At 41.3% G+C, this 20,977-nt stretch overlaps 1 protein-coding gene across 12 annotated transcripts in view; it reads right to left on the minus strand.

Moving 5' to 3' along the window:
- Positions 1 to 20,977, minus strand: part of invs (inversin) — a 276,292-nt gene that overhangs the window by 115,930 nt on the left and 139,385 nt on the right. For 11 of the 12 annotated variants that reach the window (XR_011885432.1, XR_011885430.1, XR_011885431.1 and 8 more), the window contains 3 exons: positions 15,217 to 15,384; positions 14,024 to 14,204; positions 3,951 to 4,060 (listed from right to left, as the gene is read on the minus strand). Coding sequence is in view for 9 of the 12 variants with exons in the window: in XM_072253501.1 (XP_072109602.1) it covers positions 3,951 to 4,060; positions 14,024 to 14,204; positions 15,217 to 15,384 (459 nt within the window). In the remaining 3 variants the exon portion in view is untranslated. The remainder of the gene's footprint in view (positions 1 to 3,950; positions 4,061 to 14,023; positions 14,205 to 15,216; positions 15,385 to 20,977) is intronic. The other variant, XM_072253505.1, reaches the window with a different exon arrangement.

The following is a 20,977-nucleotide window of genomic DNA, read 5'->3' on the forward strand; positions in this document are numbered from 1 at the left end:
TCTTTGTGCAAGATCGTGAGGTAGTGTACGTAGGTTCATTGTCCATCCAGAAATCTGATGGTAACAAAGTGAAGAGGGCATGTAATGGGTGGTGAGGGCCCTTAATAATGGATGTCACCTTTTTGAAGCATTGTCTTTTGAAGGCGTCCTGGATGCTGGGAATAATAATTCAAAGGAGGACACGGGAGTCCGGGAATGCGGGTCTAACTTTGTGTTTACTTTAAGTGACATTCCGAATGCAATCATGGAAAGGCAGCCACAGAAAAATACCCAAGAATGAGTTCAAAGCTACTTTGAAAAAAGCAACATCTTCACTATGCTCTGGGAATCCTTGTCCCCTCAACTCCCAAATGACACTGAATATTCTGAGTCCACGTCTTGAAAGTACATGAGGGCCCAGCCTTAATGGTGGAAGGAGTGCAGCTGTAGGGCACCAAGTGTCCCATCTGTGGAAGATCTGCAGTTCTCACATCAGCCTCATTAGTCAGATCAGAATTTACAGAATGGGGGTAAAAAGCATGTCATCTTCAATCCTAAGAGATCTGCTAAGAAAACTGAAGTGAGATTAAGGAATATTTAGATAGAGTACATTCACTCCAGCCATTGGCATCACAAAATTTAATCAACTAAACAAGCAAGATACTGAATTAAGATGCGGTCAAATTAGTAATGCAAAAGCTAACAGACTAAAATTAAAATTAAAAGTCGGTATGGTAGCCTGGTGGTTAGTATAATGCTATTACAGTGCCAGTAGGCTGGGTTCAATTCTCACTGCTGTCTGTAAGGATTTTGTACATTCTCCTCACGACCATGTGGGCTTCCTTCCACACTCCAAAGATGTATCAGTTAGTAGGTTAATTGGTCGCATGGGTATATTTGGATGGAGCAGGCTTGTTGGGCCACATCTCTAAAATAAAATTGCAGTGTCTTGGGTCAGCTAGTGGCTTGAATATAAAGCACAATTTTGATCACTGCCACAAAAGAATTGAAGCTCTGAAGTATGCAGTAAAATGTTATAAAATCTAGAATCAGAGAAGTCAGTTGGAACAAAACGTTAGTAGAATAGCAAGCTTAAGGCTAGAAACTTAACAAATAATATATTCCCACCTTTCTGATGTCCCAACAGTTTCATCAGACAACGGCTTACCTTTAAAGTATGTGTCTAATTTTGCTGGAAAATATCTAATGACCTGGATCCTGAGTTTAAACCTACAGTAAATCAGTGCAAAGAGGTGTAAATGCAATAACTCCAAAGTAGAATTAAGTGGTCTATTGCTATTTTACAAACTGCAGTCAAAATGGGGCTCAGGCACAAACATCCGATATATTTTACTGTTGGAGAATAGAGAATAGAATAGTCAAGTTTATTGTCATTTCGACCATAAGCTGCTGGTACAGTACACAGTGTTCCTCCAGGACCCCGGTGCTACATGAAACAACACAAAACTACACCGGACTATGTGAGACAGCACAAGGCTACACTAGACTACGTAAAACAACATAAAAACTGCACTGGACTACAAACCTGCACAGGATTACATAAAGTGCACAAAACAGTGCAGGGCAGTACAATAATTAATAAACAAAACAATAGGCACAGTCGAGGACAAATTATAATAATAAATGATGTAGATGTCAGTCTAGGCTCTGAGTATTGAGGAGTCTGATGGCTTGGGGGAGGAAACTGTTGCACAGTCTGGTTGTGAGAGCCCGAATGCTTCAGTACCTTTTGCCAGATGGCAGGAGGGAGAAGAGTTTGTGTGAGGGGTGTGTGGGGGCCTTCATAATACTGTTAGCTTTGCGGGTGCAGCGTGTGGTGTAAATGACTGTAATGGCGGGAAGAGAGACCCCGATGATCTTCTCAGCTGACCTCACTATCCGCTGTCGGATCTTGCGATCCGAGATGGTGCAATTTCTGAACCAGGCAGTGATGCAGCTGCTCAGGATGCTCTCAATACAACCTCTGTAGAATGTGGTGAGGATGGGGGGGTGGGAGATGGACGTTTCCCAGCCTTCGCAGAAAGTACAGACGCTGCTGGGCTTTCTTTGCTATGGAGCTGGTGTTGAGGGATCAGGTGAGATTCTCCGCCAGGTGAACACCAAGAAATTTGGTGCTCTTAACAATCTCTACAGAGGAGTCATCGATGTTCAGTGGAGCGTGGTCGCTCCGTGTCCTCCTGAAGTCAACAACCATCTCTTTTGTTTTGTTCACATTCAGAGACAGGTTGTTGACTCTGCACCAGTCTGTTAGCCGCTGCACCTCCTCTCTGTATGCTGACTCATCGTTCTTGCTGATGAGACCCACCACGGTCGTGTCATTGGCGAACTTGATGATGTGGTTCGAGCTGTGTATTGCTGCACAGTTGTGGGTTAGCAGAGTGAATGGCAGTGGACTGAGCACACAGCCCTGGGGGGCCCCCCATGCTCAGTGTGATGGTGTTGGAGATGCTGCTCCCGATCTGGACTGACTGAGGTCTCCCAGTCAGAAACTCTAGGATCCAGTTGCAGAGGGAGGTGTTCAGGCCCAGTAGGTTCAGCTTTCTAATCAGGTACTGAGGAATGATTGTGTTGAATGCTGAACTGAAGTCTATGAACAGCGTTCGAACGTACGTGTCTTTTTTGTCCAGGTGGGTTAGGGCCAGGTGGAGGGGGGTGGCAATGGCGTCATCTGTTGAACGGTTGGGATGGTACGTGAACTGCTGGGGGTCCAATGAGGGGGGCAGCAGGGTCTCGATGTGCCTCTCGAAACACTTCACGATGATGGATGTGAGTGCAATGGGACAGTAATCATTGACGCAGGACACTGAAGGCTTCTTCGGCATGGGGATGACAGTGGCAACCTTGAAGCACGTTGGAACGATGGCACTGCTCAGGGAGGTGTTGAAGATGTCAGTGAGAACATCTGCCAGCCGGTCTGCACATCCTCTGAGCAGTCTGCCAGGAATATTGTCTGGTCCAGCAGCCTTCCGTGGGTTGACCCTGCACAGAGTTTTCCTCACATCGGCCACGGTAAGACACAGCACCTGATCATTGGGAGGAGGAGTGGTCTTCCTCGCCACCACGTCATTTTCCACCTCGAAACAAGTGTAGAAGTTGTTCAACGCATCTGGGAGGGAGGCATCACCAGAAATGGCAGATGATATTGTCTTGTGACAGCTGTTGGGATTTTAGCTACCACCACATAGATCCAGACCTCCTCCTGCTTTAGAATCACTTACGAGGAGTGATTAATAAGTTCGTGGCTTAAGGTAGAAGGAGTCAATTTTAGAAAACCTAGCACATTTATTTTTCAACATAGTTCCCTCCTACATGTACACACTTAGTCCAGCGGTCGTGGAGCATACGGATCCCTTCTTTGTAGAAGTGGTCCACAGCAGGGGTGATTGATAAGTTCGTGGCCTAAGGTAGAAGGAGATGAATTATTAATTTCAAACTTCCTGCATTATTACTCAAAGAGTTGAACTGCACGTGCATGTAACAAGAGTGTATTGGACCTCCAGGTGGTCCATGGCAGGGGCAATTGTTAAGTTTGTGGCCAGAAGTAGAAGGAGATAAGTTATACTGCTCTCGTTACATGCATGTGTAATTCATCTCTTTGAGTGAAAATGCAGTAAGTTTGAAGTTAATAACTCATCTCCTTCTACCTTAGGCCATGAACGTATCAATCACCCCTGCTGTGGACCACTTCTGAAGGTCCAAGACACCGACTTCTACAGAGAAGGGATCCGTATGCTCCACGACCGCTGGATTAACTGTGTAAATATAGGAAAAATAAATGTGCTAGGTTTTCTAAAATTGACTCCTTCTACCTTAGATCACGAACTTATCAATCACCCCTCATACAATCACACACATCAGCTTTCGTAAAATAAAGCACAAAATAGCAAGGTGTACAATTTTTCAGATTAGCATCCAAATTGCTAGATTATTAATTAGGAGACATGACTTACTCCAAAATTGCTCTGAGCAGCATAATGCAGTGGTGTGGCTCCTTGGCTATCTGATGGAATAGTACCTGACTTGTTTCTTTCTAGCAGAAGATATCCTATTTGGGCATGACCTAAATGTAAGTATAAAATTTATGATTAAATCAGAGAAACATAAGGATGGCGTCAGCAAATAACACAGTTAGCCAGCAAGCAAGGTGAGTTACTGGTGTTGCATACTATTCCGACTAGGCTGTAAATCAAAAATTTGCACAAGTAATTTTAAACAAAAAGCAGAAATCGTGTACTGCAAATGATCAAGATGAATGGTACGTAATCAAATATCATTAGATCATGAGCAATCATTTATTTTTTTTTAATTTAATTTCTTACCCTAGTAGTGCATCCTGGGAATCAAGGTCAATAAGCATACTAAGACAAGATAAAGATGGAAATGAAGGGCTCAACGACAACACTTACTACTGGACAGTTTTTAACTAATTCACAAGCATTATTGGCCTTTAACAAGTGGATTTAATTGCTTATTAACACTTAAAACATGTATTATGATTAATACTTAAATATGCAAATAGGATTTAAAAGTGCACGGTTTCTATTGGATCAATATTTCAATACAACTGGTCAATTTCAGTATAAAAATGGCATTTTTTTGTTCAAACTTCAGAGCAGTGTGATGGCAAGGGCTATGCTGCTCTTGTGTTCAAGATTCAAGATTCCAGATTCAAAAAACGTTATTGTCATTCTAACCGTACATCAGCTCTGCAGGGCAGAATGAGACAGCGTTTCTCAGGAGCAGTGCAATCATAACATAACAAACGCAACACTAAATAATAAACATAACAATAAATAGTAAAACACAATAGCCACATGTCAGTTAAAATCAAGTTATAATTGTCCAGTGCAAGTTAAAAGTGTCCAAAGCAGAGTCAGGTAGAGCAGCTATTTAGCAGTCTGACTGCCTGTGGGAGGAAGCTGTTTAGTAGCCTTGTGGTTTTAGTTTTGATGCTCCTGTAACGTTTGCCTGATGGTAGAAGAACAAACAGTTCATGGAGAGGGTGTGAGGGGTCTTTAATGATGTACTGTGTCTTCTGGAGGCATCGACTCTGAAAGAGGTCTTGGACAGAAGGTAGGGAGACCCCAATAACCTTCTCTGCTCCCCTAACCACCCTCTGCAAGGTTTTTTTGTCGACAGCACTGCAGCTGGAGTACCAGGTTGTGATGCAAAAGGTCAGCACACTCTCAACCACGCCTCTGTAGAATGTAGTTAAGATGTTAGTGGGGAGAGATGCTTGTTTAAGCTTCCTCAGAAAGTGCAATCTCTGCTGGGCCCGTTTCACAATCCCAGTGGTGTTCCTCGACCAGGTGAGATTGTCCGAGATCTGCACCCCAAGGAACTTGATGTTTTCCACTCTCTCCACTGTGGAGCCGCTGATGCTGAGGGGTGTGTGCTCAGGCTGAGACCGTCTGAAATCGACGATCATCTCCTTGGTTTTGGTGACATTAAGCATCAAGTTGTTATCCCTGCACCAGCACTCTAGGTGTTTGACCTCCTCCCTGTACATTGTTTCATCATTTTTGCTGATGAGCCCCACCACTGTGGTATCATCTGCAAATTTAATGATCAGGTTCTCCTTGAATCTGGCTGCACAGTCATGTGTTAGCAGTGTAAACAGCAATGGGCTAAGCACACAGCCTTGTGGGGATCCAGTGCTCAGCGTGATGGAGTCAGAGATGTTCCTGCCAACACGGACTGACTGTGGTCTCTCTGCCAAGAAATCCAGAATCCAGCGACACATGGCAGTGCTAAGGCCAAGCAGCGACAGTTTCTCCACTAGTCTCTGTGGGATGATGGTATTGAACGCTGAACTGAAATCAATGTACAGGATTCTGGCATAAGTGTCTTTGTTGTCCAAGTGAGAGAGAACTGTGTGCAGTGTGGTGGATATTGCGTCCTCCGTAGAGCGATTTGGACGATCAAGGAAACAAAGTGTGATTGAGGAACGAGTGCAGAGTCCAGTTAATCAATGACAACAGTGTGTTTACCAAATTAGAAGTAATGAGCCTCAAATTGACATATCAATCAAAGGACAGATAAAAATCTTCTTCTAGAGCATGAACAAATTCTGCATGGCAAAATGCCTCATCGCCAGACCTCACCAACAGGCACCAGGACCTCGCTTGGCTGGAGGTGAGAGGGGCCCTCCCAGTCAGATCCCTCCTGTATGCCCGAAACGTCGTCTCCACACCCCACTGCCCACAGGAGGACTGCAGTGAGGAGGAGTCTGTGACCCACCTCTTTGCACACTGTCAGTTCGCAGAGAGGGTGTGGAGGAGGATGGACGGGCTGGTGTCACGTTTCATCCCCAGCAGCGGCGTAACAGAGGACTCTCTGATCTACGGACTGTTCCCGGGGACGCACACGGAGACCAACATCTGGTGCTGCTGGCAGATCATCAAATCGGTGAAAGACACTCTTTGGTCGGCCTGAAATTTGTGTCCGTAGGAGAATGCTGCTGACTGGCACATGCTTGGCTGCAGGAGTACGTGCTGAGGGACGCACTGAAACCTAGTGCAGCCACCGCAAGGGCCCGGTGGGGAAGGACCACAGTATAGGTTTCTTCACCAGCGGGAGTGGGAGGGGTCGGGGGGGCAGGGAGTAGACCCCTCAACAATGGTGCGGAAAGAGGAAACGACAGAGTGCCACATGGGTGGCTAAAATTGTGGAAATGTAAAGCCCGTAATGGAAATATCTGTAAAGGATTGAGAGTCATTGAATGGTTTACTGTACATAATTTTATTTTTGAATAAAGTATATTTTGAAATTTAAAAAGTGAACAAATTCGCACATGTCATTACGCCTGTTTTTGATGGATATTTTGGCATCGCTGATACCATATCTGGAAGGGTATGTAGAAAACTGTTGGGTGGCAGATTATGTGCAGGCTAGCAAGGACCAAAGTCATTTGATCCAAAAGTAATTTGATTTATTGACGTTGGTAACTTAGTTGGTAGCTAGCCAGTCTTCCTGCCTAAAGACAGCAAGTTGAACCCCAATTCCATCAACTTTTGGGCAAAAATTTAGACAATGCAAGAGAATTCTGAGGGACTGCATCACTAATATTGGTGCTGACTTTCAGATAATGCAGGAAATTGGCTTGCCTCATAAGCAAAATCTGTGACATTTTTAAGTTCACTCTCCCAGGAATGTAAAAAATCTCACTGTGCTACTTAGAATAGGAAAAGAGCATTATCCCCTAATTCTTGACCAATATTTACCCTCTATAGAAAATCAAACTATCTGGTTATTATTATTTTGCTGTTTGTAGGAGCTCACTGTGCACAAATTTGTTAGCTTTTTCCCACAGAGGTGAGCATCCAAATTATTAAATAGTTTTGAATATTCTGAGGATATGAAAGTACAATATAACTGTGGGTCCTTCAATGAAAAACACATTGGGCATTTTATGGCAGCAAAATCCAAGAAACAAATAATCTAAGTCTTGATAACTGCAGGGTAGTTTTACAGCTTCTGGTGAAAACAGGTTGATCACACTGATGCATAAAATATGAAGGTTAAAGATGGACAGCACAACAGTTCATTGTTTGTTTGCCTGCCAATCAGATGTCCACAATGGACTCAGCAGGAGGTCCACTGCATTTTACTTGCTATTTTGAACAGTTTTGAGCAGTACTTTGAATGAGTTAAACCAGAAGATAAGATGACGGTGTCTTCTAGTATGTATTTATGTGTAGGTACACATATGTCAAAAGAGGATCATGGAGAAACAAATAGGAAGTTAAAGGTTAAGAAATTCTTTTTAACATTAATCAGAAAAACTGATTGTGTTTTTTGCAGGATGCAGGTTCCTCTATGCATTTACATCCTGCAGAATGTGCAGTGAGAAACAGTGAAAGCCCATGATGTAGAAGCATGTGCGCCTTCACAAGATACGAGGTCTGAAGCAGAGTAATTAGAGAGGAACATATTAGGTCCAGAAGCAGATCCATAATCATGCAGTCAAACTGCAGCTCAGTCCTCCTTTAGTTTTCCACTTGCCCTACATCTGGAATTCCAACACTACCATCATCTGCTGAAAGGCAACTTATTACTTAAGACTGGAATAGAGGTCAAGCTGAAAGTAAGCTCAAACTGGAAGTTTAATGTGTGCTGTGCAAGCAAACTGTTCAAATGTTTTCACTGGTTCAGACTTCTGACCAATATTCAAGGTCCGTATTTCAGCTACGAGGAAGATTTGTGGCAAATAAAAGCCTACTGGTTGAATAAAGACCTGTGCCAGCTATAAGTTAGCATTCTGTCATGGAAGTCCACCTCAATGTACACAAGCTTCTTTCCTAAACCTCACACAAGGACTGGAAAACATAAGTCTCAGTCAGAGTACAGGACAACTATGCATGATACCTAATATATGGCCCTTCGTTGGTCGGGGTCAACCATGGATTACAGCATCCTAGTTGGGCAAGCCAGGGCAGTACAATATAGAAAGCAAGCCTTTGCCCACGCAGCAGGCTCCCCCTCTCCATGCAGCTGATGAATCCAAAGGAACAGCAGAGACTGGTACAGTTTGGCACCAGCAGTATCACAGGAGTTGCCAGTCAGCATGAACTCAACAAAAACCGCCTTAGGGACTCCAGCTCCAGATTTTTCTTCAGGTTTTAATCCCGAAGTCTTCCTCATGAGTAGGTATAATGGCAAAGCAGCAGAAGTGTGAGATCAGTTCTCCTTCCAGATGAGCTGCCGACTACAGCAGATGAGTCTCATCTGCCCGAGATATCTAATGGACATATCGCTATTATGTACAGTACATGCTGCACCAGGAGGTTGTTTGAGGGCTCAGGCCTCTACTGGCATTCACTCATCAATGAAATAATTAAAGTGATTTCATTGCTGCAAAAATGAACCACCAAAGCAACATGCAACGGCTGCCTGTGTGGTGAACGGTACAGCCATTCAGCACAGGGATGTGGGGCCTCAAGTGGTCTCTCTGGCCAGCTTATTGAGTGCAGGCCCTTCGACCAAATGTTAACCGACAACCCAAACCTAACATCTCCCTTCTGACTGCTTGTTGAATGCAGTGGAAAAGACTGGATAGGAAAGGTTTAGAGGGATATCAGCCAAACACAGGTAAATGGGATTACATTAGAATTGAAGGGCCCATTTTTTTATGACTCTATATGACTGTATCTCCCTCTTTGTTTGGCTGTGAAATTCTCAATACAAACTCAACATGGTTTGTTACCAAAGAACATGATGGGAAGAAAGCAGTCCCTATAATATTCCATGAGTGATGAGAGGGTGAAGGATGTAGCCAATCTATCACCAGGACTCACCAACAACACATTTAGAAGCTGGTATGGATGCAGCTCTTATCCACACATTTCACTGCTGAGCAGTCACGTTACCCATTCCAGCCTGACCCATACTGGCCCTCACAGGCAGCCACTGTGCATTTCCTCATTAGTTCACACCACACGAAGCTGTGCAGTGATGATAATTTCACGGACTGCGGCAGATTCTTTTTTGAAATAAGTTGGGTGGGGAAGCATTGAATGTTTAGATTTAAGGACCAGGAACACTAATTATTATAAGGCAATCCTCAATTATTATTAAGGATGCATTATTAAGCCCATTATCATTATAGTCCAAGGATGGAATTTCAGGGTACCTGAAGGCACACATGGGTTTCCTTACAGGGGAATCTTGCCTGACAAATCTTTTCGAATTCTTTGAGGAAATAAGAAGCAGGATAGACATTTTAAATGAGAGTCAGTGGGTGTTGTATACTTGGATTTTCAGAAGGCCTTTCACAAGGTACTGTACATGAGGCTGCTGAACTAGATAAGAGCCCATGGTATTACAGGAAAGATACTGACATGGATATAAAGAATGGCTGACTAACAAACGGCAAAGAGTGGGAATAATGGGGGCCTTTTTGGTTGGCTGCCAGTAACTAGTGCTGTTCCACAGGGGTCAGTGCTAGGACCGCTTTCTTCACATTATATATCGATGACTTAGATAATGGAATTGATAGCTTTGAGGATGATATGGATTAGGTGGAGGAGCAGGTAGTGTTGAGGAAATAGTGAGGCTGCAGAAGGACTTAGACAGACTGAGAGAATGGGCAAAGTATTGGCAGTTGGAATAGAGTGTAGGGAGGTATATTGTCATGGACTTTGGTAGAAGGAATAAAAGTGTAGATTATTTTCTAAATGAGGAGAGTATTTAAAAAAAACAGAGGTACAAAGGTACTTAGGAGACCTCGTGCAGGATTCCCTAAAGGTTAACTTGCAGGTTGTGTCACCGTTAAGGAAGGCAAATGCACTGTTAGCATTATTTCAAGAGGAGTAGAATATCAAAGCAAGGATATAATGCTAAAGCTTTATAAGACATCAGTCAAACCACATTTAGAGTATTGTGAGCAGTTTTGGGCATCTTATCTAAGAAAAGATGTGCTGGTATTGTCGAGGGTCCAGAGGAGGTTCACAAGAAAGAATCCGGGAATGAAAGGGTCACTGAAGAGCATTAATGGTTTGTGCCTGTACTCACTGGAGTTCAGAAGAATGGGGGGGGGGGGGGATCTCATTGAAACCCATCAAATATTGAAAGGCCTAGATAGAGTGGATATGGACAGCATGTTTCCTATAGTGGGGGGGGGGGGTATGGGACCAGAGTGCAGAGGGCCAGAAAACACAGACTCAGAATAGAGAGATGTCAATTTAGAACAGAGAGGAGGAAGAATTCCTTTAGCCTGCTGGTAGTGAATCTGTGGAATTCATTGGCGCAGCTGCCTGTGGAGGCCAAGTCATTGGGTATATTTAAAGTGGAGGATGATAGGTTCTTGATTCGCAGGGTTCAGAAGTTACAGACAAAGGCAGGAGAATGGGGTTGACAGGGATCATAAATCATTGAATGGCAGAGCAGAAATGATCAACTGAATGGCTTAATTTGGCTCTTTTATCTTATGTCTTATGTTTTATAACAAATAAAGACATTGAAAACAACAGCTAAGCACGGTACCAATGTCCAATGTGAGCAACGTTCTACCTCATGTAGACTGCAAGAAGGGAAACAATGTCAGTCACCATGTTTTGCTGATCTTTTTCTGTACATAACTAACAATCTCTTTCTTTCTACAGAATCAGCATACACTGTTTTCTGCCATGAACTTACCAAAATGTTTTGAGAAGCTTAGCTTAACTATACAAAATGTTCATTGCTTGCTTTGTCTTCTCCCATCTATTTGGCATTTAAGCATCAACAAAGTAGATCTAAGTGTAATCTGACTACACACAATAAATTTAGTAAACTAAGCATTATAAAATGAGAATATCTAGAGTCATCACCAGTTTAAGGATAGCAAGCTCTTATTAACAGCTCAAAATATCAGAGGAAATTCCAAGGACATTCTAGAAAATCAACTGTTTTGCTTTTGATGTCCTGAATTTAACTATGAAAGGATGACTCACTATTTCAGATCTCTTGTGCACAATTTCTTAATTCCCTCCTTTAAACCTGCTTTTTACAAAAAACTTAAATATTCTTTCTAAGTTTGACTTTCTCACATCTATTTAAAAAATTATATGACTTCCACTTCAGTCCTCCTCATGTTTTTAATGCCTAAATTATTCACAAGAAATTAATAGTTAGAAGTGACGCACCATCCAGGACATACCCTATCATTATTACCATCAGGGAAGGGGTACAGGAGCCTGAAGATGCACACTAAGCATTTTGGGAACAGCTTCTTCTCCTCGGCCATCTGATTTCTGAACAGTCCATGAATCAGTGAAAACTAGCTCACTTTTGTGCTCTCTTTTTGCACTATTTATTTCTTATAAATTCTTTTTGTAACTTATAGAAACTTTTATGTACAGGTGTCCCCCGCTTTTCGAACGTTCGCTTTACGAAACCTCACTGTTACGAAAGACCTACATTAGTACCCTATTTTTGCTTTCAGAAGGTGTTCCCACTGTTACGAAAAAAAATTCAGCGTGCAAAAAAATCAGCACGCGCCCCGAGCAGCCACTCTCCCCCGGATTCTCGCCAGCATTGCTGAAACACGAGCCTGTGAGCAGCCGTTTGCAAGATGAGTTCTATGGTATCGGAAAAGCCTGAAAGAGCTCGTAAGGGTGTTACACTTACGGTAAAACTAGACATAATTAAACATTTTGATTGTGGTGAACGAAGTAAGGACAACCTGAGTTTGGCTTCTGGAAGCTGATGAACATGATGTTGAAGAGGTTTTGGCATCCCATCACCAAGAACTGACAGATGAAGAGCTGATGCAATTGGAAGAACAAAGGATAACAATCAAAACCGAATGAGTAATGATAAAGAACGACTTTAATTTTGAAAGGGTACGTCGGTTTAGAAGATATTTGCAGGATGGTTTGAGTCCTTATTAAAGAACTGTGTGATAGAAAAATGCACGGGGCTCAGCAGTTAAGCAAGCCTTCCACATCAGTCAGAGCAGATGACGAACCTCAACCTTCGACATCGAGGCGGGCAGAGATAGAAGAAGAATAGCTGCCTGCTCTAATGGAAACAGACGACGAGATGACACCCCAGTGTCCCACCACCCCAACCCCCGTGCCACGGACAGATACTGATTCGCAGAGAATGCAACGGTAGCCGGGAGGCACACAGCACATCTTTAAGAAAAAAGCTGAAATAAACATGCTAATTAATTAAGTGCCGCCAACACGTAATTGTCGGCCCAGATCAGAGACGCCGCAATCGGAAATCGGCACTGATCTGGGCCGACAATTACGTGTCGGGCGGCACCTAATTAATTAGCTTGTTTATTTCGGCTTTTTTCTTAAAGATGTGCTGTGTACCCGGCTACCGCTGCATTCCTGAATGCTTCGCAGCAATGTATCGCTCGGCGGCCTGGAGGGTGGGGGCCATTGCACCACCCAACCTGCGACGACTCAGTCTAACACACCATCATCAGTGTGCTTGGCAAGCTGTCTTCCCGATTCCTGTAAGTGATACTACACTGTACATACATTACTTCTACTTTATATTACTACACTGTACATACATTACTTCTACTTTATATTGGCTGTGTATTTTTATGTGTTATTTGGTATGACTTGGCAGCTTCATAGCTTAAAGGTTACTGGAGAGAGTGTTCTTGCCAACAGAGCTTGCGTGAGATTTTCTGCGACGGCGCTTGTGTGAGATTTTGGCTACAGAGAACAGTGCGGCAATGATTGTGGAAAAGTATTTCTACTTTATATAGGCTGTGTATTTATCATATCATTCCTGCTTTTACTACATGTTACTGTTATTTTAGGTTTTACGTGTTACTTGGCATGATTTGGTAGGTTATTTTTGGGTCTGTGAACGCTCACAAAGTGTTCCCATATAAATAAATGGTAATTGCTTCTTCGCCTTACGACATTTCGGCTTACGAACCGTTTCATAGGAACGCTCTACCTTCGGATGGCGGGGGACACCTGTATTGCACTGTACTGCTGCTGCAAAGCAACAAATTTCACAGCATATATCAGTGATAAGAAGTCAGATTCTGATTCTAAGACTATTTCAATTATTTTATTCAGATCTAAAATCATGTATAAAATATGTAATGATTAAAAATACAAAGAATAACAAAGAGCTCTATGGTCAAATTTACATCTGCAGGCCATTCTTTAGTTATGGACATCCAACTTACAGACACAAGTACAAATGAACTCTCATAATAATTATGAAATTAAAAAATTCAAGAAGCATGCATTTATTCCTACAATTGGCAGGACTGGTTTCTTCTCTCTTCCCACTTTCAGTAACTGTTCTGTCTTATTAGCTTATGTGCTTTGGACGCTATTTATTACAATATTGTGGGGCATGGTTGCCATAATGAGTGATTTTCATGTATTTTCCGGCTTATGGACAGAATCGACTGAAGGACGTCTGTGAATGTTGTGACCCATGGATGGCCTGTATTGATAATAGAATATATCCAGATTATATTAAATATTCCCTGGATCTCTTACATACAGTTTATGTGCGTATGTGTACATGTCATAAGCTTTCTTTTAGTATTACTTACCCAATAAAGCTGCCCAGTGTAGAGGAGTTCGAAACAAATTATCATAGGATGTTATATTGCATCCTTCATACATGGTTAATACATCAACTACAGCTTCATTTCCATCAGCAACAGCAAAGTGCAGTGGTGTTCGCCCTTCATAATCTTGCCAGTTCAGTAGTGATTCAGTGGGAGCAGCCTCCTATCAGGTAGGTAGAAAAATCAATATGTTGCAATATTCTCTGTCAATTTTTTTTATAATTAGAAAACTACTCAATAAAAAAATTAAAATAAAAAAATTAGAATATGTTGCTTCAAAAGATTAAGTCAGTTCACAGTCCTCAGTTTCAAATTACAAGCAGAGTTTCACACTGCGATTTTACTAAATAGATTATCTCAACACAGAGACATCACAGAGGACTTAAACAGACTGGTTAGATGAGTGCACTGGTGGAAATAATAAAATTTAGAAGAGATTATTATGATTCCTCAGCTCAGCCAAAAAACTACTAAAGCTATTAAACTTTCATCTTGTGAGAAAAATTGAATAGAAAAGATAAATGTTACCCGAATGTTTTCAATCATATACATTTATGTTCAAATATCATCACATTGGATACAAAAAGGAATTTGATTTTAATGTCAAGTTATGAACCCAAGAGGAGTTAATCCATTCCACTTTCACCACAGTCCCCACAATTATTTTCTTTCTTCAAAACAATGAGTAAAGCAGAAGGTCCAAAATTGTTTTTTTCATTTACTTTCTGCTTGCCCCAAATATGCAGCTGAGGTTCTAAGATCAATTCTTGGCAATGTTGGGCCTAATAAAAAGAGCTATATGTTGGCTCAAAAGTAAACCAGGAACTAAATTCTTCTCCATTAGGTGCTGTGAGGTAGGTTGTCTCTGCAAAAATGCATATTAATAGTACTCAGAATGTCAAAAGAATGTATGTACACAAAACTAGAGCAAAGACTCCTGTGCTAACTATGCAGATGTTCTTGTCCCACAAAATGAAAAGCTCTTTAATACCCATTATGAGATTCACTGAATTGGAAACAAGCTAAGAATAAATTCTGTGTTTTTTTTATTCCACTGGTTTAATTCTACAAAGCATGTAACTTCAATTACTAATAGACTTGAGTTATACATAAACACAAATTATTGCTTGTAATATCTTCAGTTACTAGAGAAGTGTTTAAACCAACGTGCTTACCAGAATGCATTTTACTGTGTGAATAGCTGTGGCATCTTTGTTACTGGCAGCCCAATGTAGTGGAATTTTGCCTTCGACGTCAGGAATGCCTATATTGGAATCATGTTTTATCAGCAGCTTCACGTGTTCTGGATGATTGTAGTAGGCACTCCAGTGTAGTGCTGTTTGCTACAAAAATTAACAAAACTCATCAAAAACAAGCCACTTGAGATTACTGTCGGTACTAGGTGATTACATTTCTGCAGACGTGCCATGAAGAACATTCTGACTGGTGCATCACCGCCTGGTATGGAGGCTCCAATGCACAGGATCACAACAGGCTGCAGAGTTGTAGACTCAATCAACTCCCCACCACCATCAAGGACATCTTCAAAAGGTGGAGCCTCAAGGAGCAGGCATCCATGATTAAGTCCCCTCATAGTCTGCGACATGCCCACCTTCAGGGAGCCCGAATACCCACACTCAACATTTTAGGAACAGCTTCTCCCCCTCTGCCATCAGATTTATGAATGGTCCATGAACACTATCTTGCTATTCCCCTTTTGCACTTTAAAAAAAATTGCAACTTACAGTAATTTTTTAAATGTCTTTCACTGTACTGCTGTCACGAAACAACAAATTTCAAGGCATATGTCAGTGATAATAAACCTGAGTCTAATTCTCTAGGTAACGAAAACACACAATTTTAATGTTTAGCCAGTTAATTCCAAACAGAAAACTGTTGATGCTGGTTGCTCTGTCATTTGGAACTGCTAATGACTCTGTGTACTTTCACAGGAACAAAGTTAAAATGCAAAAGTCTCTTCCTTTCATGCGGATAATTATCCATTTCCAAGTAACTATGAAAAAATTGCCTGGATATAAATTTATTATCTAGGAAATGTATATGCAGTAGATAGGGATAAGACAATGAGAACAGAAAAAAAAATTAACAAGTTATTTAGAATGAGAAAGATTTTTATATTCAATAATGTTCATTGGCAGAACCTTAACTGATAAGGAAAAATTTTCCTGACCAACATATTGCCTGCAATTTTCTTTGATTTCACTATGCATATAGATGTTTGAATGTTAAATTAATTGCTTTGATTGAGCTCCCCTTATTAAATATTTTGCACTTAAAGTATCTAAATTAAATCTGACAATTGACAACTTTTATCACAGCATCTTTACACTTTACCTTTAGTATGAAATACAAATCTCTACAGATAACACTGAACAACATCCATTTGACATCACCGATAACATAGCAGGCAGTATCAACAGAAAAAAATTGCTATTTCAAATTATTATGTAACAGATCGTTTGTTTTAAATATACTTCTGAGAATATTTCTATTGTGCTAATTCTGACTTACTGACTGGAAATTGCACATTTAGCTTTCTCTGTGTACAGTTCAATCACATGCATTAAATTTAGCTGCATTTGTTTATAAATTCACACATCATAGTTTCAATATGAAGAACAAATAGTCATATCAGATGGCAATAGATTTAAAGCAGAAACTGAGTTTTGATATCTATTTGATGTTGAACCTTGGAGCGTGATTTCAAATTCAATTCAGTCTGAGGGAATAAATGTCCCCTCCATATGCTGATTATAAGGATTCTCAGTGAAATTAAACATGGTTGAATTCCGAATAACAAGAGTCCACAATTCAAACAGCCCCTAATTCATTACTAATTAGTAAAGTTGGTCAGAATGTCTGAAAATGACTAACCAGCAAGCTGCTAAGAAATGACACACTGGTATCATAAGGCTTTGTGTTCTGAGATTGAGATAGAGACATATTGTTGAAGTATGATTGGAATTTCCTTATCAACAATATTGTGCTACAGCTAATCTCAAATGTTTGATATTGATGGTGGATGCTAGAATTTGGAAGTAATTTCTTACTCGGCATTACAGTAACAATTTGAACTCGTACAGCAATTCTTAATGCCCATGAACAGACAAGGCACTTTACTAAGTAAATAGCAGAAAGAATTTATAATCATACTGTGGATAAGAGTGAATGAAATTTCCAACAAAAAATATGAAAAAGAAGCCTTTTGTAGGAACGAAAATAAGATGCCAGGTTAGAAGGTTTCGGAAAAGTTTCAGAAAATAGCAGGCAAAGCAGCCAAATAATTTACTCTCACTGATATAGCACAAGACAGGTACATGCACTGAAGATTAATGTCAAATGATATAAAGTACAGGTGCACATTCCTTTATTTGAAATTCTGAAATGCAAAAAGCTCTGAAAACCGAAGTTTTTTTCACCAACAGCTGATGTCACTCAGGTGTGACGTGGCAGCACTAGCAGAGGCTGCCAGATGTTAGTTGTGGCTCAGTGCTCGCACTGGTTACACGTGCATTTGCTGTTCACTGTTGACTTTGTGTTTAATTTCACTGTGAAAATGTCAAAAAGAGCTGCAGATTCCCCTATGAGTAACAATGAGAAAAAGAGAAGGAATCTTCTCTATCAATAACACAGAAAGTGGAGTTATTGCAGAAGCTTGATCGTGGTGTGTCTGTGCGGCGTCTTACTGAAGAAAATAGTGTCAGAACTACCACTGTATATGATTTAAATAAACAGAAAGACAAGTTACTGAAGTTTTATAGTGACAGTGATGGTCTACATTTATTCCAAAAAATCATTTACCATGCGTTTGATTCAGTTTGTTTGAAGCTGTATATTTTTATGTTTTATTGAATGGTTTTGTTGGAAATAAAATTTCTTCTTGTCATTATTCCCTAAACAATACATTATAACAATTATTTACATAGCATTTACATTGTATTAGGTATTATAAGTAATCTAGAGATGATTTAAAGTATACGGGAGGATGTGTGTAGGTTTGGTGCACCGCTGGGTCCTAAACTCCACTGCACTGAGACAGGTTAAATAAGGGACTTCAGCATACGTGTTTTTGGTATTGGGGATGGGGGGGGGGGGTCTGAAATTCGAAAAATTCTGAATTCCGAAATGCAACTGGCCCAAAGGATTTCGGATAAGGGATTGTGGACCTGTAGTAGGTTTTTTATAATGGTTAGGGTAGAGAGGTTTTGAAGGGATTAGAAGATCAGCTTTGAATTTCACCCGCTTCAGTCAAACAGAAAGCATCCAGTAATATCAATGGAGACACCAAATGATGAAAAGACTTAATAGAAGACAGAAGATAACTATTTTACAAAGCTTGCAATTTATGAAGAAAAAGTGAAAGAGTGGCTAAGAGGCATTTAAAAAATAAAGCCAAAAGGTACAAATGTAAAAATAAGATTTATGATGGTGGAGATCCTGTTAAAACAGAGGGAAAATCCCATTTCAAATTCTATTGTGCTAATTCTGACCTACTAATTGGACCTACGCATTTCGTCGTTCCTAGTAAAGTTCAATCACATGTGCATTGCATTTAGCAGTATTAGTTCCATCTGTTTATAAATCCACACATTCATAGTTTCAGTATGGAGAACATTTGGGGAGTACGGGGTGTCAGGGAGGGGTAACACCTCTGGTGGGGAAACATGTCGCGTCCTTTTCAAGGCGGTTAGCCCAACCTTTGGTCCCCACCTGGCACTCAGCTCTCACCTGTGGCTCCCCGTAGCTGTTTGCATGTGACAGATGCCACACTTCGGGCAACAGCTTCGACAAACTGGCTAAACCAGGTGAGGATAGCCGACGGGTCTCATACCCTCGGTGAGATAGGGAGTTGTCTATCCCAACATGTGAAGACAGACTCCGGCGGATTGAGTGGACGAGACCAATGGAAGGTCCAACAGTCAAGAAGGTGGTCTCTGCAAGCGTTGTGGAACGTGTAGAGTAGGACAAGACACAGAAGACGTCCTAGTCATCCGCTGCGCCTAGTCCCATCTCCAGTCGTCTTGACTCTTGTCTTGCCACTGGATCCAGATGGGAATTGGGAAGAGAGAGATTGGCTGACGCTGCGCAACTCTCCCTCACTTAAATCCAAATCATGTGCTAGTCTCAACACCATCATCATCATAATGGTGTCAAGGTCTTCATCGACGATGACGATGGACGAACAACAACAACAACAACAACAATGGAGAACAAAGTATTCACATCAGATGACTGGAATTAAAGGATCAATATTCATTCTTGGATTGAAGATGATGCCAAGATTTTATGCTGCTGTCCGTGGGGTAAGGGTTGGTGTGAAGTTGTATCAACAGTGCTTATGATGAAAGTTGCAAATCTTCCGCTTAACCAGAGGAAATTTTAATTCTACAGTTTAAATGCAACATGAACATGCATTGACATAGGTGAAGGTGGAGTTACAATGGCACTCAATGGAGACTCCTTTGAGTTCATCTGCAGAAACAGCTTAATTTCTATCTTTGAGGTCTCCCTTTTTTTTTTCAGGGTGGATGGGGTTCTGTTGAAGACCCTCATGGAATTACACTCAGACTTTGGCTCTTTGTGGTGGTGGGACCTGCTCCCGGAACTCACGACCAGCCGCTTTTCGAAATCCCCTGGACATGGCCTACAAGATAAGCATGCCTTTGCGGCCCTGTGGATGGGCTGATTCTATGCCAGTGCTGCCAACCAAAGCGTTGCGGGAGAAAATGGAACAATGGGAACAGCAGATCAGCTGTTGGAGGCTCTGCAATCAGCGAATCACGCTCTCTCACTCTCTCACAGTGGTGGGGAGGAGTTCATTGTCGATTCTTGAGATAGAGAACTCAGGGGAAAAAAGTGTGACAGGCTTTATCGTTGTAAATCGGGGAGTTGTTTTGTTATATCTCCCCTCTCACGATGAAAGGGGACACCTCTTTTTCCCTTTATAACGGAGAGAGAGAGAGCGCCTGTGGTATGTCGAAAGTCAGGTGAACAATTTGTTTTTGTTATACAGGTGTCCCCCGCTTTACTAAAGTACGCTTTACGCCACTTCGCATTTACGAAAGACCTATATTAGTACCTGTTTTCGCTAACCAAAAAAAATCCGAAAAGGATTTTCACTTTTACGAAAAAAAGGTGCCCGCTTTAAACTTGTGTTTACCATGAGAAAGACTACCATGACCGTGAAGCCTTGCGTAGGTGTGTGCGCATGTGTGTACGTGCCAATTTTTTTCCTACAAATCAATTTTGGCTAAATCTTCCCGATTCTGACGAGTGAAACTACACTGTACATACATTACTTCTACTTTATATAGGCTGTGTATTTATCATATCATTCCTGCTTTTACTATACAGTGGCAAGCAAAAGTTTGGGCACCCCGGTCAAAATTTCTGTTACTGTGAATAACTAAGTGAGTAAAAGATGACCTGATTTCCAAAAGGCATAAAGTTAAAGATGACACATTTCTTTAATATTTTAAGCAAGAAAACTTTTTTATTTCCATCTTTTACAGTTTCAAAATAACAAAAATGAAAAAGGGCCCAAAGTAAAAGTCTGGGCACCCTGCATGGTCAGTACTTAGTGACACCCCCTTGGCAAGTATCACAGCTTGTAAACACTTTCTGTAGCCAGCTAAGAGTCTTTCAATTCTTGTATGGGGGATTTTCACCCATTCTTCCTTGCAAAAGGCTTCTAGTTCTGTGAGATTCTTGGGCCATCTTGCATGCACTGCTCTTTTGAGGTCTATCCACAGATTTTTGATGATGTTTAGGTCGGGCGACTGTGAGGGCCAGGGCAAAACCGTCAGCTTGCACCTCTTACGAGGTCCATTACGAGCTGAGGAAATGGCTACCTGAAAACGCTTTGCTATCTTCCTATAGCCTTCTCCTGCTTTGTGGGCATCATTTATTTAATTT

Source organism: Mobula birostris, chromosome 3 (assembly GCF_030028105.1).
Source record: "Mobula birostris isolate sMobBir1 chromosome 3, sMobBir1.hap1, whole genome shotgun sequence".
NCBI lineage: Eukaryota > Metazoa > Chordata > Chondrichthyes > Myliobatiformes > Myliobatidae > Mobula > Mobula birostris.